We start from the raw sequence: 26,560 nt of genomic DNA, 5'->3' as shown, positions 1-26,560 counted from the left end.
TCTGGTCTGGGGTCTGGGGTCTGGGGTCTGGTCTGGTCTGGTCTGGTCTGGTCTGGTCTGGGTCTGGTCTGGTCTGGTCTGGTCTGGGTCTGGGGTCTGGTCTGGTCTGGTCTGGTCTGGTCTGGTCTGGTCTGGTCTGGTCCAGTCTGGAGTCTGGGGTCTGGTCTGGTCTGGTCTGGTCTGGTCTGGTCTGGGGTCTGGTCTGGTCTGGTCTGGTCTGGTCTGGTCTGGTCTGGGCTGGTCTAACATCCATATGAATGAATCCCAGTTGAATAATGAATTGTCACAAGATGGTTTTAATGTTATTGACGGTTCCTGCCAGTGGTCATAATGTTGTGGCTGACTGGAGAGCTCAGCTTACTGCTCTTTTCTCCCTCAGAGACTCCTCCTCTGATGATGATGATGATGATGAGGAGGAGGAGGAGGAAGAGGAGCTGTGGTTCTCAACAGGAGTGAGTGACGACCTCAGGTGATGCTCTGGTGCTTAGATACATATAGATACATGTTATAGATACATGTTATAGATACATGTTATAGATACATATAGATACATGTTATAGATTCATGTTATAGATACATATAGATACATGTTATAGATTCATGTTATAGATACATATAGATACATGTTATAGATACATATAGATACATGTTATAGATACATGTTATAGATACATATAGATACATGTTATAGATTCATGTTATAGATACATATAGATACATGTTATAGATTCATGTTATAGATACATATAGATACATGTTATAGATACATATAGATACATGTTATAGATACATGTTATAGATACATATGGATACATGTTATAGGTACATGTTATAGATACATATAGATACATGTTATAGATACAGGTTATAGATACATATAGATACAGGTTATAGATACATATAGATACATGTTATAGATACATATAGATACATGTTATAGATACATGTTATAGATACATATGGATACATGTTATAGATACATGTTATAGATACATATGGATACATGTTATAGATACATATGGATACATGTTTTAGATACAGGTTATAGATACATATAGATACATGTTACTAGATCAGATTACGACTACCATGTTGATGCTACATGTTAGATACATATGGATACATGTTATAGGTCATGTTATAGATACATATAGATACATGTTATAGATACAGGTTATAGATACATATAGATACATGTTTATAGATACATATAGATACATGTTATAGTTCATGTTATAGATCCATATAGATACATGTTATATGTACATGTTATAGATACATATAGATACATGTTATAGATACATATAGATACATATAGATACATATATAGATACATATAGATACATGTTATAGATATATATTATATAGACTTTATCTATATTGTTTCATAAATCTTTTTCTATTTATTTTTAAATATATTTATAAACACTGCTGGACATAGATACAGTAGCCAAACAAAATGATTTATTTATTTATTTTTATTATTTATTTATTTATATTTCCCCTGGTTTTCTCGGGTCAGTCACGTGACGTACCAGGACCGACCCGGCTCCGAGGAGTCCGGCGCCTCCTTTCACTCGGCCTCCTCCAGCCTCCGTCTCCAGGATTAAAGTCTTTAAAGCATCAAACGAGTCAGAGTCGAATCATTTTATTAAAATATAAAACATGACAGAAAAAATCACACACACAAACGCATCATCAGCTACACGGACTTAATGTCTCCATCACCCGGACCAGCCGTTACCATGGAGACCAGACAGGTCTACTGGAAGGAGGAGGATTCATTTTATATATTTTTATAATGATTTTTAATAAATATTTTAAAGTACTTTATTTAAAACAAACTATATTTTATTATATCTTTTTCAATTTTATATTTTATATAATTTTATGGATTTATTATATTTTATATTTATATTATAATATATTTTTTTTATTTTATTTTAAATAAATAAACGAGAAATTCAGACGTTATAAAACCGGTCGGACCGGTGTGTGTTCATAGTGTGTATTTTCAATGTGTGTGTGTGTGCGTGTTGATAGTGTGTGCGTATTTTCATGTTGTGTAGTAAGTGTGTGTATTTTCAGTGTGTGTGTAGTTGGTGCGTGTATTTTCAGGGTGTGTGTGTTAGTGTGTGTAGTCGGTGTGTGTATTTTCAGGGTGTGTGTGTTAGTGTGTGTAGTCGGTGTGTGTATTTTCAGGGTGTGGCTCAGCAACAAAGAAACTTTGCAGAAAGTTTAAAATCGGATCAGAGCAACACGAACCAGTGAGTGTGTTCAAACTGCGTCAGTGTGTTTGTCCACAGTGTGTGTTAGGTGTGTGTTGGGTGTGTGTGTGGTGTGTGTGTGGTGTGTGTGTGGAGTGTGTGTGGAGTGGGAGGACTCTGTCAGCAGGAAGAGGACTGATCGTGTCTCCGTGGACTCTGCGCTTCGCTCCAGTCGCGTCTCTTCGCTCTCGCTGCGGTTTTTATTTTCTCTGTGTTTTTGTTTCGGACTTTTGGACCAAAGCTGCTCAGATGGCGACTAAGGTAAGACACGGACCCGGTCCGACCCGGTCCGGGTTCTAAACCCAGCCAGGGATCGACCAGGATCAGGATCAGGATCGGGATCTGGATCTGGTCTGAGGAGAAAGGCTGAGGCAGGGTGGAGCTGGAGGAATGTCGGACTTCATCAAACTATTTCTAAACTTCATCCTCGTGGGGAAAAAATAATCACATTAAATCACTTTTATTCTTTTTATTGCCACAAACTTTTATTTTTTGGGGGTAAAAGTTGAAATGGGATGAAAAGTGTCAGCAGCTGCTCGTCCTCAGAGAGGCCTCCTCATCAGACCAGACCCTGATCCCTAATCATCACATTATGTGTGAATTCAGTTTAACTGAAGCGTGTGTGAATTCAGGGAAGTGAAAACAGATTCGAGTCAGTTACACAACACGTCTCCTCAGGTAAATTCCAGCGCACATGGAAATAAAACTCAGGTCTGAACCTTTATCTGATCGTTTCTTTTTAAATTCACCTGAATGTGAAATGAGTTTAATTCGTTTTAAAGTTCATTTTTTTGCTCCTGACGCTTTTGAAACGCGGCTGTTGTTGGAGTTTTGCCTGAGTTCATCACAGGGAGTGGTCAGTGGACAGGTTCCAGACGAGCTCCCTGGGTTTGTTTTACCGATTGATCATTTGCATTTCATGTCAGTGCTTTGTTTGGGCCCAGTTTGCAGCAGCAGCCGCTTCGTCCCGTCGGTTTAAAGCTGCTGTTTCGAGCCGATATGTCTTAAAGGAGACAGAGGAAAGAGAAACTGGTTCTGGGAGGAGGTGTTCGGAGGGTTCAGGCCGATCGGAGCGGCCGCCGCCCTCTTTCACAACAGCAGCCAGTCCTCAGAGGCCTGATCTCATTCAGCTTCGACACTTTCTGCTCCGGCCTCGAGGCCAAAACCCAACCGCCCGTCTCCAGCTCCAGTATTTACACATCAGCTCCCTGCTTTAGTTTTTCCTAAACTGGTTTCAGTCTTGAGAGACGCCTCAAAATGGATCCGGCCTCCGTAAAGAAAACTGCTGAAGGAGCCGATGAGTCAATGATTAACACCTCAGAGTTACGACTGAACGTTGGACGCTTCATATGAGACAGAATAAAGAGACGCTGAGCTGGGAGACCTCAGAGAAGAGTCCCGCCTCGTCTTAACGTGTCTTTTCTTGTCTCGTCTCACTGTGTCGTGTCCTGACCTCGTGTTTTCAGCGTAAAACATTTAAAGCATGAAGAAGACGTCATTAAAGTCGTCAAACTCAAAACCAGACGATGCTTCAGTCTCCCGGTTAAAAACTAAACTTTGGACGCTTCAAATGAGAGAAGCTGATCCTGATTGGCTGACACGTTCTCGTATGAGGGTTTAAAATGTAACATAGTGGGAATTAAAGCCAGGTGCAGGCTGGGAAATGAAGTCTCCCTGTCTCACGGAGGAGGACGAGACCTCTTCTGTCTCTTCTTCCTTTGCGGTTTCTGAGATTTGATCTATGACGAAAGAGATTCCTGAGATTCCACATCCACAGAACGTGGCCCGGTGGTTATGAGAACGCCCCCGACTTTACTCTTAGTTAAGCCTCTTTTTAAAGGTTTTTAAAGGTCGTATTTTTAACCGTTCAGTCAAGAGGAGAGTTTACACGTAAACATCAGGTGGAAAAGTCGACTCATCCATTAGACTTTAACATATTTTTTATCATTGTTTTACTGTATTTGGATCTTTAAGCATCAAGATTTGAGATTAATAAATATTCTTGTCGTTCAGTAGTTTCCAGTGAAGCCTTTTCTGATGGTGGTGTTCCTCAAGGCTCAGTCCTCGGTCCTCTGTTGTTCTGTCCTTACCTGTTACCACCGGGAAACAGGGCTGGGTATTCATTTAAACACTTTCAATGCCAGTACCCTTTCTTTACTTCATTCAACATAAATCATGTGAATAGAAAGAAATCAGGTGTTTAAATGTCCCCACTCCTCCACATTCAAAAGATTTTAACCCAACACTTTACAAGTGTTTAAATTACTGAAAATAACATGTAATTTTCAACATCTAAGCCATGAACCAGTATTCTCCTCAAACATGGAGAATCTGACCAGTCAGTCCTTCTCCTCTTATAGCTGATAATCAGGTAAAAGTTAGCAACAAAGTTAGCATTAGCACACGCATCTGCCTACTACAACGGGCTGAAAACGAGTAATTTAACGATAAATGTTTTAACACACAGATGAGTACAGTTAGCCTGGCAGTCGTTTATAGATATCGTGAAGTTATCGTCATGTTGAGAAGACGAGCTTCAAGTTTCCTCCGTGTTTGTTGAGGTGTTTTATCAGGTGACTCGTATTTTACTAGTATCGGCAGTAGAGGTTGGTATCGGCAACAACTTCACAATACGATACGTATCACGATACTTGAGTCACAGAACGATACATTACTGCGATATTATGATATATTGGAATATTCTACATGGTTTACTGAGAAATTTTAAATGCAGTTTAAAATACAAGTTGTTTATATGAAAATCAGGGATAATTCTCTGGACAAAGTCAAAAAACATGAATCCAAATTTTCAAGTTATTGCACTTGTACAGAAAAAGTGGAGGAAATCGTTCACGATTGGCCCAAAACATGACGTTCTCTCTTTCTTTTATAATCGATATTGTTTCCCAGCCCAAACCAGCAGGTTTGTGGGACAGTCGTACTTGTTTGTTGACGTCTCAGAACGTTGAACAACCGAATCACCACAGACACAGCAGGAAAAAGCTGCTTCACTCCAAACAAACTACTGTTGTTGAGGAGGTTTGACCAATCACACGGACAATGGATCGAAGAACGCTTCCTAGATCTGGTACAAAAAGAGCTGATTGAAGCACTAATGAGACGGGTGACTGCAGATCCACCGCGTTTAACGCTGTCGTCATGTCCGTGACTCTAGAACCAGTCAGGAAGAGGTTGGACGATTGATTGATGACTAAACATGAGGAATCATTTGTTTTCCAGTACTCAGATCTGGAGCTGGCCATCAACTCGCTGGTCACAGAGTTTCACAGCGCTGCAGACAACAAGCCGACCATGAACACCTCCCAGTTCCAGAGCCTGCTCTCCAAACAGATGCCTGCGATCGCCAAGGTACCGACAGCCTCTGGTTTAATGTCGTCTCTTCTCACCTGCAAACTCTTTATTTACCCGGGAACTGGAAGTCAGAATCTCAAAAGATTTTCCTTAATGACTAAACGAAGCTATTTTAATGGACATTTAAGACTTTACTTAAATATTTTTTACTCATTAATGACCATAAACAAACACGTATTAGTTCAGATGTGAACATCTGTGAATTCTCAGATGAAGTGAAGAGCTCATTAACCATCTCTTTATTTGATTTAAAGTCCTGAATCTAAAGTGCAATAAATGCAAATATAAATAATGTGAAGTTTGAATAATTATTATTATTTAGGTTTTCTCCACTATTAGTTTGTGGAACTTCTAAGTGTTGTTGAATATTTAAATAAATTCTTCTATTTTCTTTCCAAACTGTTATTATATTAATTTATTTAATTTTATATTTTAGACATGAGCTTGGCTTTGGTTTTAATACACAAACATGCAGCGACGGTTTAATCAGGCCCGTGACGGGATGAATTTGCAAAGTGCAAAAAGTACATTAGAGACATTAACTGCTATTTTTCCTGTTAAAGTATCTGATGTTTCAAAGTTCACAGTTTTAGTTTTAGAGTTGTGGACATAAAACAACTAAACAGAAATTACACTTAGACATAAGAAATATCTGGTTGTTGCAGCGCAGTTTATTAAATGTAAACACTTTCATAATTTATTCCTCTAAAACATAGAGAAACTCTCAGAGTTGTCATTATTTACAGGTTAATACGTTATGATGAAACTGGTCGGCCCCTTGAGAACAAACTGGACTCACTGTGGCCCCTGAACCAAAGTCTGAGTGTTTTACTTTGTCTCTGAGTGGAGGCCTGAGTCCACAGTTCTTCCTTCTGCCAGCAGGCGGAGCTACTTCCTTTTAATAACCGTAATTAAAGCCATCCTCCATTCCTTTCTGTTTTTCTGGATGCTTCATGCCTGACATCACAGTCCCCAGAGTTTCCTCTAAACGTTTCCAGCAGCGCCCACTGACCCACTTTGACTGTTTTTCCCTGTTTGCAGACGATGGAGGGCGAGGAAGGTCTGGGTAAGATCCTGCAGCAGATGGGCGTCCAGAGCGGGCAGAACATCTCCTTCGAGAACTTCTGGAATCTGATCAACTCACAGGCCGGCCAGCTGTTCGACACCATGCACAAAGAGAAGAACGTCAAGTGCAACTGCATCCTGCAGTGACCAGACCATCACCACCAAAAACCTGAGCCTGGAAACACCACCACCCTGCCCCCCCTCGGTCTCTCTGCCCTGGCCACAGGGGGGCGCTGCAGAATCACAGTCAGAAAGGAAGACACACAGGAAACAAGAAGAGTTTTACCAGCCATATTCAAACTTTGTTTGAGTTACAGTCACGTTACAACCTGCAGGAGTCTGAGGTACAGAGGACCAGGCATGACTTCAAATTACACTAATGAATTAATGAACCTGTAAATCAGACCAACAATTAAGTCAAAGGTTCATTTTAAACATGCAAAAGTAAACAAACTCGTTTACAAATATTAATTAAAGCTGCAGAAAACGTGAGAAATAAACAAAAATTCAAAAATGAAAAAAAAAAGGAGATTGATTTAGAAAGTTAAAAGAAATGAAACACATTTACATACATTTATTAAAGCTGCAGAACAAGTGACCCAGAGAAAGACTAAAGTTAAACTAAATTATTTTAAAGATTAAATCTGCTATGGAATATTTTGATGCATTTATTTAAGAAAAGGAGACAAATAAATAAAAATAAAAAATAGATTTGCAAAGAAAAAAACAAAATTCCCTCAAAAAACTATGAAAAATATTGAAATACTTTTATATTTTAGATACAGACCAAAAGTATAAATGAAAATGAAGCTTTATGTAGTAAATTTGGGAGATTAATATAATACTGAAGGTAGAGAAGTCATGTTTGTTCCTCGTACACAGACTCTTAACGGACTCGTTATAGATTCACATATCAAAGCATTTTAATTGAATTTCTAACTGAGGGGAAAGTTTACAGAATTGACTTCAAGCGTTAAAGAAATTTATAAAAACATGACACTAGAAGGTTTTTACCAATAAAGTTTTAAATATAATCCATCCCTCTTCCCACCTGTTCATCTCATGAATAACGACGTGCTGTTTTGATACTAACTCCTGACTTTTATATTCGGTCTGAACGTCACTGATGTGTGTTGTTGTTTTTTTTTTGTTTTTTTTCATGGTAAACCCTCCGATCATCTCGACTCTGATCAGTGTTTGTTAATAAATGTGTCCCTGCTTTTGATTTTAACGTGTGGATCATCATTACAAGAGAAACAGCACAGGTGGATTAATGCTGTGTTAGAAGTTAACCAGCAGCTTTTTCTTTAGCTCAAATCTGCACAAACACAAAAGAATCCAGAAAAGTACTGATTTTCCTTCCATATATTTTCCTGCCCTTCCATCTGTGGCAGATTATTGTTGCGCTGTCAGACACTCGTAGTCCAGCAGCATTTCAGGTGCATAATTACAGAACCGTCCCTACAAACCAGCGCACGGTGTCGGACCCGACTATGCACATAAACAGGTTACGGGAGTATAAACCACATTTAAAAGCCAGTTAATCTCTAATCTGCCACAAATAGTCTGTGAAGGATCTCAGTCATTCATGTTATGGTTTATATATATATATAATTAAAAAACTGGACTTGTAGAGTTTTGAGAAGACGTTTGAGTAGCTTCTTCTAAAGCTTAGCCAGCAGATGGCGCTAAATATTGAGGTTATTGAAAGATTTGAACATTCAACAGTGAAATCTAAAGCTTTTTTTTTTTTTTTTAGCTGAAATCTGCACAAACTCTACCACTGTGCACGTTATAGAATCCATAAAAGTACTGATATTCCTTCCATATCTATCATGGTGTAGAAACCAAATCAAACCACGTCAGCTCATCACTAATCTGTCACAGAAACTTAACTTTGCACTGACGTCTGAGATACTGCTGGAAGTCATTTCCCCGGGGAGATATGGAGGAATTTTAAATATTTTTCATGGAATCTATAATGTGCAGTTATGTCTGTGAAGGTCCTCAGTCATTAATGTCACGGTTTATATCCAATAAGTGTTCATCTGAGGAGCTTCTTCAGTTCTCAGAGAGCGGAGGGAAGTTTGAGGTTCACATGGGAAACTCTGAGGATAAAAACCATCTGAAACTGGCAACTTCCTATTTAAAACTCAAACTTCCCTCCGCTCTCTTAGAACTGAAGAAGCTGCTCTGATGACACATCAGAACAGAACAAGTCCAGTCATTCTGAAGAGGCACAAAGCTCTAAAACATTTTTTTATTAGTCAGATCCGAAACTCCAGACGTCCTGATTCCACCATTTTCCTTTTTCATCAAAGTTCCTGCAGAAAGTCGTTCTTCGTGACCTTTTTGTGTTATGTCGATGTCTCTCGGCTCCTAATTCTATTTAACAATATTCATTCAAAATGAGTTCAATAAACTCCTGTTTTGGGTCATTTATATGTACAGTTAAAGTTAAGCACCGGTGAAATGAAAAGACAACAACAACAATCAAAAAAATATTTAAGGAGGAATTAATGATTTAATTAAAAAAAAAATAAAACAACGAGTCGGACATATTTTCCGATAACTTATCAATATCTAATGTAAAGCACCATTAACTTTATATCTGCTCATGTTTACTACTCAAATCATTTTGTTTCATTAAAGACAAACTACACAACAGACTAATTAGAACAAAGCCACTAAAACACATCAATAATCAGTCCTTGGTTTTCACGCGGCAGTCCTTCTCCTCTGGGCCAGCAGGGGGCGCCACCTCCTCATCCTCTCTGTGGAAAACCGCCCTGTCCGGTGGAGACTTCCACCTCAGCTTGACGCCTCCTGTGATGCCTCCATCGGCCAGTTTCTGCCCCAGCTGAGTCAAACAGAAAAACAGATGCTGCTGTTCATAAAACGGGAAAATCTTAAACTCTAATCAGAGTTTATTGGTCGAGTATAAATATACAATGAATTAGTTTGTCAGTGTTTAACCTACTCATGAAATATTTGGAAATTCAGCATTTCAGCAGAAACTCCTGTAAGGCTGCAGTTCCCCTGGTGTCCACCAGAGGCACTACTACACAGACAATAAGCAAAATAAAGAATAATAACTGACAACTAATTACATTTATATCCTGTTTGTGACCTGGTTTGGTCCTTTAGAGTCTATCTGATCCATTCTATGCAACTCTGCACCACGTTTGGACCTGACTGATAGAGTCGCCTCCATCTAGTGGACTAACGGTGGAACTACAGATAGAAACACGATGCAGCTTAGCGCTGATCTGCAGCACTGCTACATTTCTGCAGCTCACAGGTAAAGAACAGTGTTTGTGTCGACCTTGTTCCTCTGACCTGCTGTTTGATGGATTGTTGCACCGCGGGGTCGTTCAGGTCTGCAGAGCCTCCGCTCAGTCGGATCTTCACCGACGTCCGCCACAAAGATTCAGGTTCTGCAGAGGAACAGAAGAACCGGTGGTGTCAATGAGGAGGTGCAGAACGTTCTTTAGGAACCTTTCATCTCCACCTCCATCTAGGAACAACCTGGAGGGAAACTCTTTGACTCTTTGACTCTTTGTTCTATGAGTCTTTATGGACGCGAGTCCAGATCCGACTCACCTGCTTGGCAGAGGAAGGGGAGGCGCTGGCTGCAGGAGGCCGTGAACCATTCGGCCGTGGATGAGTCCATCATCACACACTCTGCTGTGTTATTAGGCTGCTGACTGGCCCAGTGCCTGTAGGAGGCGCTGCTGTTGTCCGACCAGTCGTGTATCTCCCTGTGCAAACCGAACCAGGCGTAGACCGTAAAAAAATTAAAGAAACTATAAGACGGGTCGGTGGGCGCTGCGTCCATCAGCTGGTCGGTGATCAGGGAGTTGTCCCCTGAGGTCGTGATGCTGCTCAGGTCCGTGTGATTGGTCCTGCAGTAAGACTGAGCCTCCGACCAGCTCAGCTTCTTCCTCACCAGGACGTGACTCTGAGTCACAGCTGAAACACAAACCAGCAGAATATTGCATCAGCTCACGTCTCTAATGGATCTTTACTCACGACTGGACCAGACTTCAGAGAAGGAAGGAAGGAAGGAACATACGCGTCCTAAAATAAAATAAATCTGCGTCCTCTCTTTGTTATTTCCCATGGGGGCCCTGGGTCGTGTGGTCCGGACTCACCGCTGTAGCAGGAGAAGTAGTACTTGGCCCCACAGTCTTTGGTGGACCATTGCCCATAGTTGGATATTCTGACACACTCCCCGGTCTGGACCGGCTCGCCCCAGGCCCACTGGGTGTACCAGGTGTACGTGGACAGGTCCTGGCCCTGAGACCATTCCCAGGGCCCGTGGAGGAGCCCGATCCAGACCCTGGCGCCCCCCCCGGCCGCCCGGGCTTTGCTGTTGGCGTTGGAGTCGGCGATGGTGGCGAGGTCGATGAAGTCGGTCCTGCAGTGAAGCTGAGCCTCGGCCCACGTCATCAGGGAACTGATGAATCTGAAAGGTTTTTTAGCAGAGACGGACGTCCAGCCTGAGAGACGGGACCAGGGGAAGGGGGTCAAAACAAATCAAAAAAGACTTGAGATGAACTAAAACCAAAACAAGAACTGGTCACAGACCTGACAACAGCAGGAAGACCAGGACCTGGGTCCACATGATGGAGAACTGGAAGACTGTAGATAGATACCTGAGGTCCCCTGAGAGGTGAATTTCTTCTCGTCTCGTGAACCGTCCGTCTCATATAAATCTGTTCCTCCTCCTCCTCTCAAACGTCCATTTGTTTAAAATAAAGATAAACCGGCACAAAGAGCTGAAAATGATTTATTCAAATCCAGCCCAGATGCAAAGCAGCGCTACAGACGATAATGAGGTCGCAGGTGTCGAACCGTGAAACCGTCATGTTATAAAGACTGAACAAGAACAATGACTCAGCAACTTCTTCCTATTCTTTGTGCTTTTCTTTGTGTGTTTATATAATAAATGTCTTTTTTTTAATCAAACCTCTGACACACCTGTTTGTTTTTTTGTCTTTTTCTGCAGATGTTGTGTTTTCATGAAAACAGGCCATATTTGATTAAACCTGTAATTATGATAATTCAGACGACGCAGCGTTCGGTCTCAGCGTCTTCTAAACAAATCTCAGCTAATTTTCTTAGTTCTTTATAATAATTATCGTCTCTGTCATTTTGAATGTGGCTCAGAGCTAATTTGAATATGTTAGCATGTTGTTTTACACATAAACACTGATTAAAAACACAATAGGCTATAAAAAAAACTGAAGCAAAGCGCAAACTCTCTTTAGCCTTAAGCTTCGTTGTTTGTTAACACATTTTAACATGATATAAAGGCAAAGAAGTGAATCTTGTAATTTAGTAATGATGCAATGTAATAAAAACAGGAAACTGAAGTCGAATGGGGAAGTGAGAGTTGTGCTTATGTGTCTCTAGCACATGTTCAGTTTAAAAGTTCCAGAAAGAAATGTCCAAACTCTAACATGTCGTGAATGTAAAATCCTAATTGGTTGGAAAAGCTCGTACTTTAGTTGATAATTTATTGATCTGACATGTAGAATCAGCTGTAAACACTAAAGAGGAAACACGCTACCGCCAGGAGGACGAACTCATGCTTCTGTGTTTAAATGACGCAGTCGACAAGAGCTGTGATTGGTCCTGAACTGAGGACGTTTGGAGACGCAGACATTTGTGCAACTCGTCTTCTCGTCTTCTGCGAGATTCCACTGAAAGTCGCCATTTTGACAGTGAAGCAGGAAGTAGAAACAAAAATGAATCCCACTGGCTATTTCTAATGCTAGCAGCCAGCTAATATATCAAATATAACAACAATTATATATAATAATATATAATATCAATAGCATCTTTGCATTAGCGGCACTGCGCCACCACAGGGCGCTGCTATGCAGAGAGAACCCACCAAACAATAGAAACTGTTTTCATGTTAGTTTCACAATCTATGGTGACACCGGGTTGTTGAGCACAAGTTAATAATAAATTCAACGTTGTCCACAATGAAATGTCCACAAGTTTCATTCCATGAACGCAGTTTCCTCTGTAGTCACTGTGTAGTCCTGCGTTGTCTTGCTAGCAGCTCGCGGTGCCTAAAGCGGAAACACCCTTAATTATGCAAAATTTTAAACCTCGTTAAAAAATAATAAACAAATGAGTTAGAAAAAAAAATCCCCCTCCATACAATTATATATAATAGTGAAATAAACCACTGACACTGTTTTTATTGTACCAGGCTACAACATGTTTAATAATGTTGTAAAGTTGGGCTTTTTTAATATGGGGATTGTTGTTGATGCGTTGATGAAAAGAAATGACCAGGCTTCTCTTGCATTTAAAAAAACTTTATTACAAGAAAGAAGAGTCAAAATAAATAAATAAATAAAAACTCTTGCAGAACCCGGGGGAACCTCTGGTGCCAGTTATTGGATCCTCTCCATTCAACTCTTGTCCTTATATATGTTTCTCATCTCCAGGAACTCACAATTATAAACAAATGAAATTAAAAGAGACCTTGACCCATTAGATCAGATATTTTACAGCCAACTACTGGTATGAAACTATTTTAATAGTATGAAGGAGACATTACTTGGTAACAGAGGGAATGCAGTGAAGTTTGCGTAACAAGTCTGCGTTTGTTTGTTTTGAAGCCTCAAGCGACTATTTTTTTGCACTTCCACGTGAGCTTCGTCCCTCAGAGGCTACGTGCGTAGGTCAGCGCAGGACTATAAACGAGCCTTAAGTTTTCTTGTTCCTCCTGCGGCTCGTCACGTGACCGAGCTCTCGGCGTGGCCATCGAAATTAAATTCAGTTTTCATCCTCACACGAGCAAAGATGAACCGACAAATGGACAAAAAATAGGGAGGAGTCGTCTCCCCCTCGATGGGAATCGAGCAGCGGAACGAAGGCAGAACCGAATCAGACCCGAGCAGAACCGGGTCAACTTCCGGTACCGGGGAGGACTCGGACATTAGCGGTGAGTGGGAGGCTGAAAATTATGGCTTAATATTTATTTATTTATTTATTTAATGTCTACAAAGTTATTAAACTACAAACCCCGAGTGTTTCTAAGCCCCAAAATGACGAATGACAAAATCCTAGATCAACTTTTAAAGTTATTATGTGTGATGTTTGTCAACAGTTACGTTACAGCATAAATATGTCATAACTGTTCATCTCCTCTCCCTCGAGCTCTTATTAGCCTTAGCTGTTATTAGCCTTAGCTGTTATTAGCCTTAGCTGTTATTAGCTATAGCTGTTATTAGCCTTAGCTGTTATTAGCTATAGCTGTTATTAGCTATAGCTGTTATTAGCCTTAGCTGTTATTAGCTATAGCTGTTATTAGCCATAGCTGTTGTCAGTCTTAGCTGTTATTAGCCTTAGCATTTGTTAGCATAGACATATAGATATATAGATATGTACATAAACGCCGCATTGAGCGGGTTGGTCCCATAGATGTATATAAACACTAGATGCCGCTGTAGGTACCAGACGTGACGTCACCAGGAAGCGCCGGATCCTCGGGCCGAACATATCTGGTACCGACACCGCCTCCGCCGTCTCTGTCCTTTAGAACGATGCGTCGGCGCGGCCGCCATCTTGGGGAGGGGGAAGCCGTGTCTACTGACTGTATCAGTGAACAAAAAACCCACAGAATTTTCAACCGATTTTCAATCCGTTTGGCTTATTATAAATGTCAGGCATGTATTTATGATTCTATATAGATTGGTTAAATTGAAAATGCAGATAATGTGCGACGCCATTGAAAGGCTTGTAGGTATTTGTCAAAACAGATTGATATTAACAATAAAAACAGTGATAATGATATATTTAATAATAATAACACATTAGAGTTTATGATATAATGATCAACATTGTAACTGTGACAATAAATATTGAAATATTTATATTTAACATCTAATCTGTGTCTGTCCCACTAAACATTATACGTGTGATGGACGTGCAGATCATGTCTATATGGCGTCCGTCTGTCCACAACGTATAAACTAGACTAAGTCACTTTTTTGGAAATCACATAGATGTCTAAGACAGATGCAGTTATTTTTTTAATCAAAATTGTTGTTACCAATATGAATAATTATTATGATTAAACATGATTTTATTATTTGTTGAATACATGTTATTATTATTTTCGTTTGTTTTCATGTTTATTTTCATGTTCTCCCTCTGTATTTATGGAATCAGGCTAAGATTAATCGCTAGGCTGATATTAGTTCTGCACCACAGACGTACCATAACAAACCATCTTACCAGAAGCTACTGTCACATGGGACATGTATTGAAGGGGTCAAATTACCGTATATAATGGAAGTATTGATTGTACATCGTATAGAGGGTGAAATAATTGTAAACATATGATCATCATACAATAGAAATACTGTGCAACCGTTAGTTTATAATAACCAGATCCTGAAATGTAGATGTGACATGAGGGTTTTCTGAATAAAGAGCATAAAGAGCGTTTACATTTAACTGATGAACATACTGTATGTACATATGTATGTGTGTGTGTGTGTGTGTGTGTGTGTGTGTGTGTGTGTGTGTGTGTGTGTATATATATATATCCACTTTGCCACATCCAAAATGGTGGCGATGTTGACGTATGATTCAGCGGTCAATGCAGCGTCTACGTATATACTGTATATGTCTGTGGTTATTAGCCTTAGCTGTTGTTAGCCTTAGCCTCTGTTAGCCTTAGCCTCTGTTAGCCTTAGCTGCTGTTATAGTTGTTATTGTGTTACATGTTATAGCCTTAGCTTATTATTATTTCTCATTATGTCCATTCATGTGTGATTATTTCATTGATTCTTACATGTTAAAAATAAAGTAAACTAATAATAAATGTTCTGTTTCTCAGGAGACAACTTCTCTGCTCAACATGGAGGCAACAACAGAACCAGGAGACACCAGGAGTCAACAGGTAACCTACCTTCCTTCCCTTCCTTCCTTCCTTCCTTCCTTCCTTCCTTCCTTCCTTCCTCGGTCTTATTAACTCCTCCCCTCTGTCTCCTCAGTGCAGCAGCTGTGACTCGTCCTCCGCCAGATGTTGGTGTGTGGACTGCGATGAGCCTCTGTGTGATGAATGTGTCTCGGCTCATCGTCGAGTCTTATTGACCAGGTCCCACAGGCTCCTCAACCAGCCCCCCGAAGGTCAGAAATCCCGCCATCCCAGGGGGCTTTGAACCCACCACGACACAAACTGAACCAACTGGTTTAAACCGTAGACTGTATATAAATATGGACACCACGTCTCCACTCTTTCCCTCCTTCTTTCCTTCATTCTCGTTGGCTCTCAACGAAGGCGTCATATTTTTCCTCCCTCTCCTCTCCCTTATCTTCCCTGCTTTGCTCCTCTCGTCTCGTCTCGTCTGTTTGCTGTCGATACTTTTGAGAGACTCTGTCTGCACTGCTCTCTAAACTACAAAACCACGGAACTGATAAACTAGTCTCTCAACGCAAGTGACACAATTTTCAGGCAATTGTCTTCCTGTTGGCAGCTGGCTACACGATGGACGCGTGGAAGAGGCGGCGGTTCTTTTCAAGGAGGACACTGAGGACATCTACCTATTTGGAACCATGATTTCAGGTCTTTTGTTGATTGGATTAGGCAGCGCCCTGGTTTATGGAGGAAATCAGAAGATGGTGACTGGAGCGACGGGCAGAGCTGTTGTCTCTCAGACTGTGGCTATGAATCGCAACATGTGTAACATCACGGAGAAGCTTCCGGCTTTGCAAAGGAGAAAGGATCAATTCAGAGTCCAGAATGGACAAACAGAGTAGTCGCGCAAAAGAATGCGTCTTCTCGCCCCAAGACCAAACAATCCCAGTCTAATCTGCTTTGGGCACCTTCACAGCACTGAGCTCGGTCCAAGCCGTCGCTGGAAACATCTCCCCTGAAGGTCACTGCAGTGAGATCCTCCCCCCACTTCCCACGGACACCTGCTGATAGTCGACTCTGTCTGGGACCCGGTCAATGTCGTCTCTGGACTGAGACACTGAGATTGTGATGTGAAGGCGAAGCGACTCCCCCGTACCCCCACATCCAACGCCTTCGCCACTTTACCCTCAGTGTGACAAGTGGGTCCATGACCAGCGCCGTGAGATGGAAGCAGGAACAGAAGGGTCATCTCCCTCCCACCCTCACCCCTTCCTTCCTTCCTTCCTTCCTTCCTTCCTATCTGTACTGTTTTATTTATTTTTTTATTCACTTATATTTTCTGTGTCTCTTTATTCGTCCTCAGGAAATGTCTCCATTCTTCCCACCAAGTTCTGCAGAGTTCATCCGTCTGAGCCGCTCAAGCTTTTCTGTTTCACCTGCAGCCGCCTCACCTGTCGAGACTGTCAGCTGAAGGTCCACATGAACCACAGGTAGTCTGAAGCTTTAATACCACCACCATGTTAGGCTCTGAAGCTTTAATATCACCACCACGTTAGGCCCAGAAGCTTTAATACCACCACGTTAGGCTCTGAAGCTTTAATACCACCACATTAGGCCCTGAAGCTTTAATACCACCATGTTAGGCTCTGAAGCTTTAATACCACCACGTTAGGCTCTGAAGCTTTAATACCACCACCACGTTAGGCTCTGAAGCTTTAATACCACCACGTTAGGCTCTGAAACTTTAATACCACGTTAGGCCCTGAAGCTTTAATACCACCACCACATTAGGCCCAGAAGCTTTAATACCACCACCACATTAGGCTCTGAAGCTTTAATACCACCACCACGTTAGGCCCTGAAGCTTTAATACCACCACCACATTAGGCTCTGAAGCTTTAATACCACCACCACGTTAGGCCCTGAAGCTTTAATACCACCACCACATTAGGCTCTGAAGCTTTAATACCACCACCACGTTAGGCCCTGAAGCTTTAATACCACCACGTTAGGCCCTGAAGCTTTAATACCACCACGTTAGGCCCTGAAGCTTTAATACCACCACGTTAGGCCCAGAAGCTTTAATACCACCACGTTAGGCTTTGAAGCTTTAATACCACGACTTTAGGCCCAGAAGCTTCAATACCACCACCACGTTAGGCCCTGAAGCTTTAATACCACCACGTTAGGCCCAGAAGCTTTAATACCACCACGTTAGGCTGGGTTGTCTCTACTCTGACTCATTCTCCACTGGGACAAAGTGAGACATTTGAAGACCTCTCCTTTGTCCTTCCTCGTCCTCCCCAGGTACAACTTTGCCAACGAGGCAGAGGCCAGTCTGAAGAAGGAGCTGGAGCTCTGCTTTAGACCAATCAGAGCGCAGAGAGAAGCCGTGAGGCGGAGCCTACAAGACATGGAGATCAGGTCTGGAAGTAAAACATACGTTTCTCCACTAACTATTCCAATAGAAGCAGGTTCACACAAATCACACGTTCAGTGAAATGAAATCAGGTCTGATTGGTTCTACATAAAATAAATGTCATGGACAATTTCAGTCCATTCATTAGTGGTGGGTTGTTCTACTTGTAACCATTTCCTTTTTTGTCTTTGATGTTCCAAGTTTCAATCAATATATTGTCCAAATACTTTCACACACACAAAAATTTATGTGAACTAAGAATGCTTTCAAAAATATAAATGGGGATTTATTTGTTTTTATCAATTTGCAAAATGCAAAGTGAGTGAACAAAAGAGAAGTCTAAGTCTCTGTCCACCCAGTGGTCGACCAAGGAAACTTAGTTTGGCCCAAACCCCGCCCTCTTACATGGAAGGGGTGGAGTTTATATGATCTATACTGCAGCTTCCAGCCACCAGGGGGAGCTCTACTGGCTCTGGCTTTAGAGGAACAGTTCCAGCCTCACATACAGTCTATGGTCCATACAGCAGATCCAGGCTAAATGGTCGTAAAAAGTCTTAAATATAAATATATAATAAACTGTAGAACATCACGAGTCTTTCTCAGAGTTTATTCTCTGTGGACTTTCAGTTTTCTAAAAGCAAAAGTTCTTTTAAAAGCTTTTGTTGCTGCTGGTTTTCAGGCTGCAGGATATTTCTGTGAGTAAGCTGAAGCTGAAGTGTGACCTACAGAGGAGCTACCAGGCCATGACTCACCTTCTGAAAAAGAGGATAATTGACGTCCTGAAAGAGATCGAGGTAAGAAGACTTCTGACTTCACTTCAACTGACAGTGAGAACGGAATCTGAGATTTATCAGTTTTGAACCATATGACGTCCAAAACCCAAACAGATTCTCTCTTATTGACGGAAAATATTCTGAATGCATCCAGTCTCTGTGTTTCTCACCAGAATCTAACTCTGTACTGAAGGAAGCTGACGTAAGTTTCACTGTGGTAGGAACCAAAGTGGTGGACGGTGTTTCTTCCCCATCACCACCACAACTCTGGTTCCTGTTCACACATCTAGAAGATACTGGTCTCTTCCTGTGGTGGACCCACCTCAACCCTCACAGTCCAGAGTCTAATGTCCCAGAGTCTAGTGTCCCAGAGTCTGACTCTGTTTCACCTTGGTCCTGGTTCAGTTTCTTTCCTTGTGTGAACACGTTGGAGCTAAAACCAGACTAGAACCATCAGATCCAGGAGGAACAAGTTAGAAAACCACAAACACGTTGAACAAACCATTTCTAGAACTTAGAATGTAAATCTAACCTGGACATTTCTAAAGCTCATCAACACATTTAGTTATTTACAACTATTTCCATTAAACTATTTGGACATGTCCAACTATCAGGTGTCCAACAGTAATAATGTCTAACGTCTCTAAACTGTCTCCTGTCTCACAGACTGAATATAGCCTCATGTTCCTTAGCAACCACTGGCACATCATGTCCTGATTGGTTGATGGTGCATGTTTCCACCAATAGAAAGAGGCTGTCATGTTGTTTCTTTCTATCATGTGTAGCTGGCTAGCTCTCTCTCCTGCTAGCTCTCTCCTCCTGCTAGCTCTCTCCTCACTGCTAGCTCTCTGCTCCTGTAACTCTCTCCTCTTGCTAGCTCTCTCCTCTTGCTAGCTCTCCTCCTGCTAGCTCTCTCCTGCTAGCTCTACCTCTTGCTAAGCTCTCTCCTCTTGCTAGCCTCTCCTCTGCTAGCTCTCCTCTGCTAGCTCTTTCTTGCTAGCTCTTCTCCTGCTACTCTCTCTCCTGCTAGCTCTCTCCTGCAGCTCTCTCCTCTTGCTAGCTCTCTCTGCTAGCTCTCCTCTGCTAGCTCTCTCCTCCTGCTAGCTCTCTCCTCTTGCTAGCTCTCTCCTCTTGCTAGCTCTCTCCTCTGGCTAGCTCTCTCCTCTGGCTAGCTCTCTCCTCTTGCTAGCTCTCTCCTCTTGCTAGCTCCTCTGGCTAGCTCTCTCCTCTGACTAGCTCCTCTGGCTAGCTCTCTCCTCTGGCTAGCTCTCTCCTCCTGCTAGCTCTCTCCTCTGCTAGCTCTCTCCCTGCTAGCTCTCCCCTTGGTAGCTCTCTCTCCTCTGCTAGCTCTGTCCTTGCTAGCTCTGTCCTCTTGCTAGCTTGTCCTCTTGCTAGCTCTGTCCTCCTGCTAGCTCTTCCCTGGCTAGCTCTCTCCCCTGCTAGCTCTCTCCTCTGCTACTCTCTCCTCCTGCTAGCTCTCTCCTCTTGCTAGCGTTTTCCTCCTTGAACCAAACATGACGACAATATTCAGGAAAAAGCCTCAGTTATTTAGAACCAGTCTAGTTTTACTTGGTCTAGAAACACGAGTTAAAAACTGATCTATAGGCTGAAGTTTCTACTGAAGTAGAAACAGAGACTCAGAGAGAAACGTTTTAAACTGGTCCGGATGGTTAATGTGTTAATGTATAAGACACAAACCTTTTCCTTTTTGCTTCTTTGTTTCTGTGAGCAGAAGGTGTTTGGCTCAGAGTGTGAACTGATCCAGAAGAGGAGAGAGAAGCTGCTTCAGTTGAACCAGAGTCACATATCAGTGAGTGAAACTTGTGAACTAGCCCGAAACACCAGCGACCTGCCGAGCCTGCTCACCTACAAAGATCAGGTGAAACCCTCGTCCTGATTCCTCACATTTCCGTTTGTGTCCTGCACCTTTAAAACTCATTTTGGACACGAGAAAACGAAGACAAAGCAGATCAGTGATGAAGAACCAGTTTGTTGTTGTGTCCTCAGATTAAGGCTCAGCTGAAGGAACTTATTGATCAAGACTCGTCTCCACCTCAGACCATGCCTACCATGGTGGTCACTACAAATGCAGAGTCTCTAGCAGCTGTTTTAAAGTTTGGTGAGATGGATGATTTGTCTCCCTGTGTTTTCCTCTATTGAATAATAGTATTGGTTCTTTTATCAGGACAAAAAGGAATAGGTAAGATTTATTAAATCCCTTATCGTAATTGTACCTATTCATTTTTGTCTTGGTAAAAACGTCATTACTATTATCAGGGTTTCTGTGGAGCCTTAAAAAGTCTAAAATTTGATAATTCCAATTTAAGGCCTTAAAAAGTCAAAAAACAAAATACGAGCATAATTTGTAGGTCTTAAATTACATGTAGTGAAGTCTTACATCCTTACATCCATTTATTACCACTTCATTTACTGTTTGTTCAATGTGGTGGTGGCAAAACAAAATATAACTTTTAGCAGAAATAAAACTTTTACTGAGACCTGAAAGTGGAATCCAGACTTCGGTTTGAAATGACAATAAATGTAGTTATTTTTAAACTAATTCTGCGTCTCTGATTTTCCTTATTTTCCGTACTTCATATAGTTCTTAAATTTACCCCATAATGTTTTTTTAAAAATGCCTTAAAAAGTCTTAAATTTCAATCGCTTAAATCTGCAGAAACCCTGGTTATTCAAGTTAAAGAGTAAATGAATGTTTTTGAGACTTTTACAGTAACTTGTGGGACTGGGTGGTGAACCAGTTAATACCGAATACCAGCAGGTTTTTAGGTCATAATATGAATTTTTAATATGAATGAGGAGAAAAAACTGTTTAAAACTCCAGTTATTACAGTAGCTGATCGCGCTGCTATTGACGTCACAGACAGTTTAAATATGTTTAAATATGAATAAATATGTCAGAATAAATTAAACCGTAATTGTCCCTGTTTCTTCATTTCATCTCGATAACATTTAATTTTATCTCTGAGCTGTGAACGTCCTCGGATTTCATTTCAGAAATCTGGCCACTTCTTTGGTTTTAAAACATCTGGCGTCCATGCAGTCTTGTCTCAGGTTATCTACAGTGTATGAAGTTGAGATCAGAGGCCGTTCAAACACGGGGCCATGAAACCTGTTTTACTGTTAGTGTGGTAGATAATAAACACATGATTATTCATGGTAAAAATATGGTGATATAGATTTTTGGTCAAACTGCCCAGCCCTGGTAAGTTGCCTCCGTTATTGTTGTTGTGAATATGACCAACTGTTGAAGCTGAAATGTTTTGGTGTCCAGGTGAACTTAATATTTCGTGGGTCCCCTTCTCCGTGTCAAACGCCTCCCGTGAGACCTCAGAACCTCCAGCTGGCTCTGACTCTAAGCCCCTCCCCTGCACCAAAGCCACCAATGACGACTCAAATTCTGAAACGTGCCTCGCCTCATGTCCTGCTCCCTCCTCCTCCTCCTCTGGGTCGTCCTCCACCTCCACCTGTCCGTCATTCACGAGCTCCTCTAACGTGACCTCACCTGTTCCCACCTCTGCCACCAGTTTGCCCCCCCCTCAGACCAACACCACCGGTGCCTTCGTAGTCCAGCATGTGAACTTGCAACCAGTCAACATCAGCTCAAATCTTTCCACTAACACCCTTCAAGCCGTCCAGTCAGTCCTGGTTCTGAAGCAAAACCTTGGTTCCCACCAGAACCAGCACCTTAACACTTTGCTAAGCAACACGCCAACGAACCAGGTGTCCTACCTGCCCTTGAACCGCTCCGTTGTTGGGATTCCAGTGATGCTCTACCCCTCCCCTCAGGTGCAGAAACACTGTGGCCTGGTCCCAGGACAGTACAGAGCAGTGCTGTTCCATAATCAGGGGGGAACTGCTGCAAGAATCTTGAGCTCTGTTGGACAGAACCACTCGTCGCCATCAGACCTCCAAACCCTGAAAGACAAAAGCTCTGTTCTACTAAGGACTACAGACAACGAAAGGCAGCAGGAACCCGCAAAGAACAAACTGATCACCTCCAATTCTGAAGAACCAAAACGTGTGGAGATAGATTCTGATTTGGAAGAAGACAAATCTATGGAATACAAACTGATCACCTCGGAATCTGAAGGAACCCTGGAAGACAAAAGCTCTGCTGCACCCAGTAGCGTTTTAACCTTAGTGGAGCAAAAGGACTCCCCTCAGGAACCTCAGGACCGTTATCCAAAGCTGTGGGGGTTACTCAACTCCACCCGTGATCCCAAAGTCCAGCAGGAGGAGAGGCAACAAGAACCTGCAGAGAACGGACCGACTACCTCCAATTCCGAAGAAGAAGAAAAACCTGCAGAGATCGACTCTGACTTGGAAGAAGACAAATCTATAGAATACGAACTAATGATCTCAGACTCTGAAGAAGACAAACCTGCAGGGAAAGCTTCGTCAGCGTCCACGTCAGACACTGAGAGTGAGAACTCGAGCTCCATGATTGAAAATCTGGACTTAAGTCTGAACAAATGGCAGCCCAGAGTGTCTCTGCTGAGAATCCCCGAGTCCAGCAGCAAAGATGTTTACCTGCAAGAAGTAAACAAAGACTTTCAGGTAGGAAGTGAATGTTGAATCATGCAAACATGCTACGAGCTACATCTTAACTCGTAACCTTTAGGAGTGAGACTGTTGTTCCTCTGTTGTGTTACAGCCTCTCCCTGACGACATCTCGGACGACGTTATAGACTTAACCGAACCGCCATTGTCTCCAGAGTCTCCGATGACCCTGGAGATACTTCCCTGCTCTGCATGTGGATCAGCCAACACTTCAATCATCTGTTCCGCCTGCTGTCGAGGATACCACCGAGGCTGCCACCTCCCCCCGCTCGGACCCCAGATTTGGTAAGGATGAGTCAGACTCTCAGGTGGATGGGCCATGCCGTCTGGTTCCCAGTAGGTGCTTCAGATGGTCTGACAAGTTTATAGTACGTAGTTTACATGCACATAAAAAAACTAATACGCCTTAATTGGAGTTAAACTAGACAATGTATGTGAACCTGGAACAAAAACATTGGTCGGTCGCAGAAGAAGAATGGAGCCGGTAGAAGAACCACCTGAAGGATAGCGCCATCTATCTGCACCTTAAATTAAAAAGCTGTACTGTTATCCAGCTTGTTGTTGTATGAAGTGCCAGTCTGCCCCAGGAACGAGTTGTATATTGTATGACCTAATAGGTGAACCAGAAAACGAGCCGTATTAATCCACTATCGCCACCTAGTGTGGAGGAGGACGACGACATGATTTTCTCTGTTGCATGTAAACTGGGACAAGGACCTCATTCAGAAAGTCTCATTTTGAGCATAGCTGGATGAAGCTGTGGGTTTAAACACACTGAATGTTTTATTCATGGTTGTTGACGTTTGTCTCCTGCAGGACGGTGTGGATTTGCTCGTTGTGTCAGGATCTGTCGGACCCTTCAGACCCCTACAGCTCAGAGAGACCACAGAGTCCTCAGAGAACATGTCTCAGTTTGCAGAACCAAAGGGTCAGAGTTCCTCCCTTTATTCACATTCTGAGTTTTTAATCGGTGTAAACAGATGAACAAATCTGGAAAGACTAATATTAAACTTGTACTAATCACCCTGGAAGACAAATTAATCGCACAGGGCATCATAAAGCTGAAGGTTAAAATCACCAGTGAACCAATCGCAGCATTTCAAATCAATGTTCAGCTTCCATTTTAGTTTCCGGTTCACTACATAACAAGAACACCCGTTTCTTTCATTCTTGTACTGCATTTATAGGCTAGGAAGCTAGGAAGAGTTACTGTTAGCTGGGAGGCTAGGAAGCTAGGATAATCTACTACTAGCTGGGAGGCTAGGAAGCTAGGAACTTTAGCAGGTTTACCCTTCACACAGCAGAATGTATGGCGACCCTGCTAAAGGCTAACCATTGCTCATACTTCCTCATTGTGTCTGTTGGATTGTGTTTGACTGAAACAGCTAAGATTTTGATGCATATTTTCTTTGGTCAATCAGTTCTTGTAAAGCTCAAGGTTTGTCTCTTTTTTTTTTTTTTTTTGTCTCTTTCAGAGGTGCGAGACTCTCCTGTTGTTCCTGAAGGTTGAAGGTTGCTCTCGACTCTCTGAGGTCAGTTTATAGCTGCAGGTGTCTTGAACAAAGCTTGAAGAAATTTAGATTATTCAAAGAAAATCCTTTGCCAGAGGCGCACGAAAGAGAAGCTCCTCTAGTTTCTGATGACACCCAGCGTGGCCGAGATGTTTGTGGGGCTTTTATTTTGATGACAGTGTCGTTTTCTTTTCTCTGCCGTTTCTCTACAGTTTGGTGTTTGTCCTGGTTTGAAGGTGATATCGAAGCGTCTGACGCTCCGTCGCTATCAGACGGCCGCTCAGTTTGTCCACAACGTCCGGGCTCTTTTGGAGGACGCCTCCAGCCGTTACCATGGCGACGCCTTGATGGAACTGAAGCAGAGTTTCCAAAAGAAGTTGGAGGAAACTCTGAGCTCAGAGCTTCATCCTTCAGTCCTCATCAAACCTGCTGCTAGAGCTCGAGGTCCAAACATGTCACTGAGCGGAGAGGACGAGGATGAAGAGTCTGAGAGGTCAAAGGTCAGAGAGGAAGCAGAGTCAAGACCGAGACTGAGGGAGACGAGGAAGAGGCTGAGGAACTACTTGGATCTGATGGGAACGAATTCAAGAGCCAAGAAGACCAAGATGGACAAATGAGGAGATGACAGGCTCCGCCTCCTTTAAAGTCACATGACAGGAAGTTATGAGAGACTGAAAATTTCACACAAACCAAACCTTGGACCTAGATGTCAAAGGACGGTGCTAAATGAAGAGCAAGAAGGTACAAGATGGCAGCTATTCTTCATCTATGCAAATACAACCAGATTCCAGGTGTAGCAACCTCATCAGATCACAACTTCATTTAAAGAGAACCTCAGTTCATTTAAAGAGAACCTCAGTTCATTTAAGGAGAACCTCTGTTCATTTAAAGAGAACCACGGTTCATTTAAAGAGAACCTCGAATCATCGACTCATGGACATACAGTATATTATAGAAACGGTCTCATGTATAGACCCCTTCATGTCCTACGTCACTGTGATGTCGCTACGTTAGCTGGAGGCTAAACAGAGCGAAGCTGGAGGCGAACACAGTCACTTTAAACCACAATGTTGTGTTTTTTTGGGGCCAAAATTGAAAAATCAAAAACATTAATGCAACGTATGTTTCAGCGGTGTCCAAGCAGAAGTTGTATTCACTACGTTTCCCTCCACAGTTGTTCCACTTTCATCTTGTAATATCTTTGTTGATGAAGCTTCACTCGATAAAGACAGACCAGACTTCGTCCGGTGAGTGAGAGTAGAGGTCGGTAAATATAATCCCATCAGAGTCAACTTTTTAAAATAACAGGGAGTGAGTGTATTAGTATATTCTCTAAAACATGTTTTCCTCGTCCATTCTTTTAATAACAGTCCATTGAAATATGCTAACCGCCGTTTACAGGCTGTAGTGTTTGAGATGTTTTGCCTCCAGTTAAGCCCCGCCCCTCAAAATATGTCACTTTGTTTACAAACTGTGAAGGGTCTATTATCAGGAGTCTGTTTGATGTTTATTATCTGTTGGTCCAAGAGAGTCAAGAAGTTACAGCTGCTGTGAAATAACCTGGATTAATAATGGATGAATGAAGTAATATGAACTATTCTTCTCTAAAATATTACAAAATACACACACACACATATTTCACAGAAGCTGAGTCTTACTTTACTTACTTTATTTCTACC

General features: G+C 42.1%; 3 protein-coding genes across 6 annotated transcripts; 2 read left to right on the top strand and 1 right to left on the bottom strand.

Moving 5' to 3' along the window:
• The first annotated feature begins 2,358 nt into the window (after positions 1–2,358).
• On the top strand, positions 2,359–7,935 carry s100v2 (S100 calcium binding protein V2). The gene is made up of 3 exons (XM_047599278.1): positions 2,359–2,528; positions 5,508–5,636; positions 6,681–7,935. Exons 1-3 carry the CDS (start codon positions 2,517–2,519, stop codon positions 6,849–6,851), a joined length of 312 nt encoding a protein of 103 aa, XP_047455234.1. The 5' UTR covers positions 2,359–2,516; the 3' UTR covers positions 6,852–7,935.
• Positions 7,790–11,662, bottom strand: LOC125016655 (C-type mannose receptor 2-like). The gene is made up of 5 exons (XM_047599277.1): positions 11,295–11,662; positions 10,859–11,206; positions 10,308–10,676; positions 10,044–10,141; positions 7,790–9,564 (listed from the first exon to the last, which is right to left on the bottom strand). Exons 1-5 carry the CDS (start codon positions 11,329–11,331, stop codon positions 9,409–9,411), a joined length of 1,008 nt encoding a protein of 335 aa, XP_047455233.1. The 5' UTR covers positions 11,332–11,662; the 3' UTR covers positions 7,790–9,408.
• Positions 11,663–13,065: 1,403 nt separating this feature from the next.
• trim33l (tripartite motif containing 33, like) lies at positions 13,066–25,943 on the top strand. 4 transcript variants are annotated; one of them, XM_047597661.1, is made up of 14 exons: positions 13,066–13,674; positions 15,577–15,639; positions 15,739–15,869; positions 16,217–16,841; positions 16,961–17,087; positions 17,905–18,021; positions 18,696–18,810; positions 20,522–20,668; positions 20,797–20,908; positions 22,082–23,367; positions 23,465–23,655; positions 24,187–24,298; positions 24,846–24,902; positions 25,094–25,943. In XM_047597661.1, exons 4-14 carry the CDS (start codon positions 16,805–16,807, stop codon positions 25,496–25,498), a joined length of 2,706 nt encoding a protein of 901 aa, XP_047453617.1. In that variant the 5' UTR covers positions 13,066–13,674; positions 15,577–15,639; positions 15,739–15,869; positions 16,217–16,804; the 3' UTR covers positions 25,499–25,943. The 4 variants fall into 4 exon arrangements, with proteins under 4 accessions (XP_047453617.1, XP_047453616.1, XP_047453615.1 ...); XM_047597660.1 differs by lacking the exon at positions 16,217–16,841 and adding an exon at positions 14,183–14,236 and having other exon boundaries at positions 13,071–13,674; positions 15,734–15,869; XM_047597659.1 differs by lacking the exon at positions 16,217–16,841 and having other exon boundaries at positions 13,075–13,674; positions 15,734–15,869.
• Positions 25,944–26,560: the final 617 nt, after the last annotated feature.

The sequence above is a fragment of the Mugil cephalus genome, chromosome 11 (assembly GCF_022458985.1).
Source record: "Mugil cephalus isolate CIBA_MC_2020 chromosome 11, CIBA_Mcephalus_1.1, whole genome shotgun sequence".
Classification (NCBI taxonomy): domain Eukaryota; kingdom Metazoa; phylum Chordata; class Actinopteri; order Mugiliformes; family Mugilidae; genus Mugil; species Mugil cephalus.
The sequence above is the reverse complement of the archived record's forward strand: the minus strand, read 5'-3'. Positions and strand labels throughout refer to the sequence as shown.

What these genes read in the sequence shown, in the direction of transcription:
- s100v2 (XM_047599278.1), top strand. An exon ending in AGATGCCTGCGATCGCCAAG is followed by an intron (nt 5,637 to 6,680) that starts GTACCGACAGCC and finishes CCCTGTTTGCAG; the next exon opens with ACGATGGAGGGCGAGGAAGG.
- LOC125016655 (XM_047599277.1), bottom strand. Translation starts at nt 11,331, where the DNA reads ATGTGGACCCAGGTCCTGGTCTTCCTGCTGTTGTCAG. An exon ending in CCCCTTCCTCTGCCAAGCAG is followed by an intron (nt 10,142 to 10,307) that starts GTGAGTCGGATC and finishes GTTCCTCTGCAG; the next exon opens with AACCTGAATCTTTGTGGCGG. An exon ending in AACAATCCATCAAACAGCAG is followed by an intron (nt 9,565 to 10,043) that starts GTCAGAGGAACA and finishes TGTTTGACTCAG; the next exon opens with CTGGGGCAGAAACTGGCCGA.
- trim33l (XM_047597660.1), top strand. Translation starts at nt 15,598, where the DNA reads ATGGAGGCAACAACAGAACCAGGAGACACCAGGAGTCAACAG. An exon ending in ACGTCCTGAAAGAGATCGAG is followed by an intron (nt 18,811 to 20,521) that starts GTAAGAAGACTT and finishes TTCTGTGAGCAG; the next exon opens with AAGGTGTTTGGCTCAGAGTG. An exon ending in TGCTCACCTACAAAGATCAG is followed by an intron (nt 20,669 to 20,796) that starts GTGAAACCCTCG and finishes TTGTGTCCTCAG; the next exon opens with ATTAAGGCTCAGCTGAAGGA.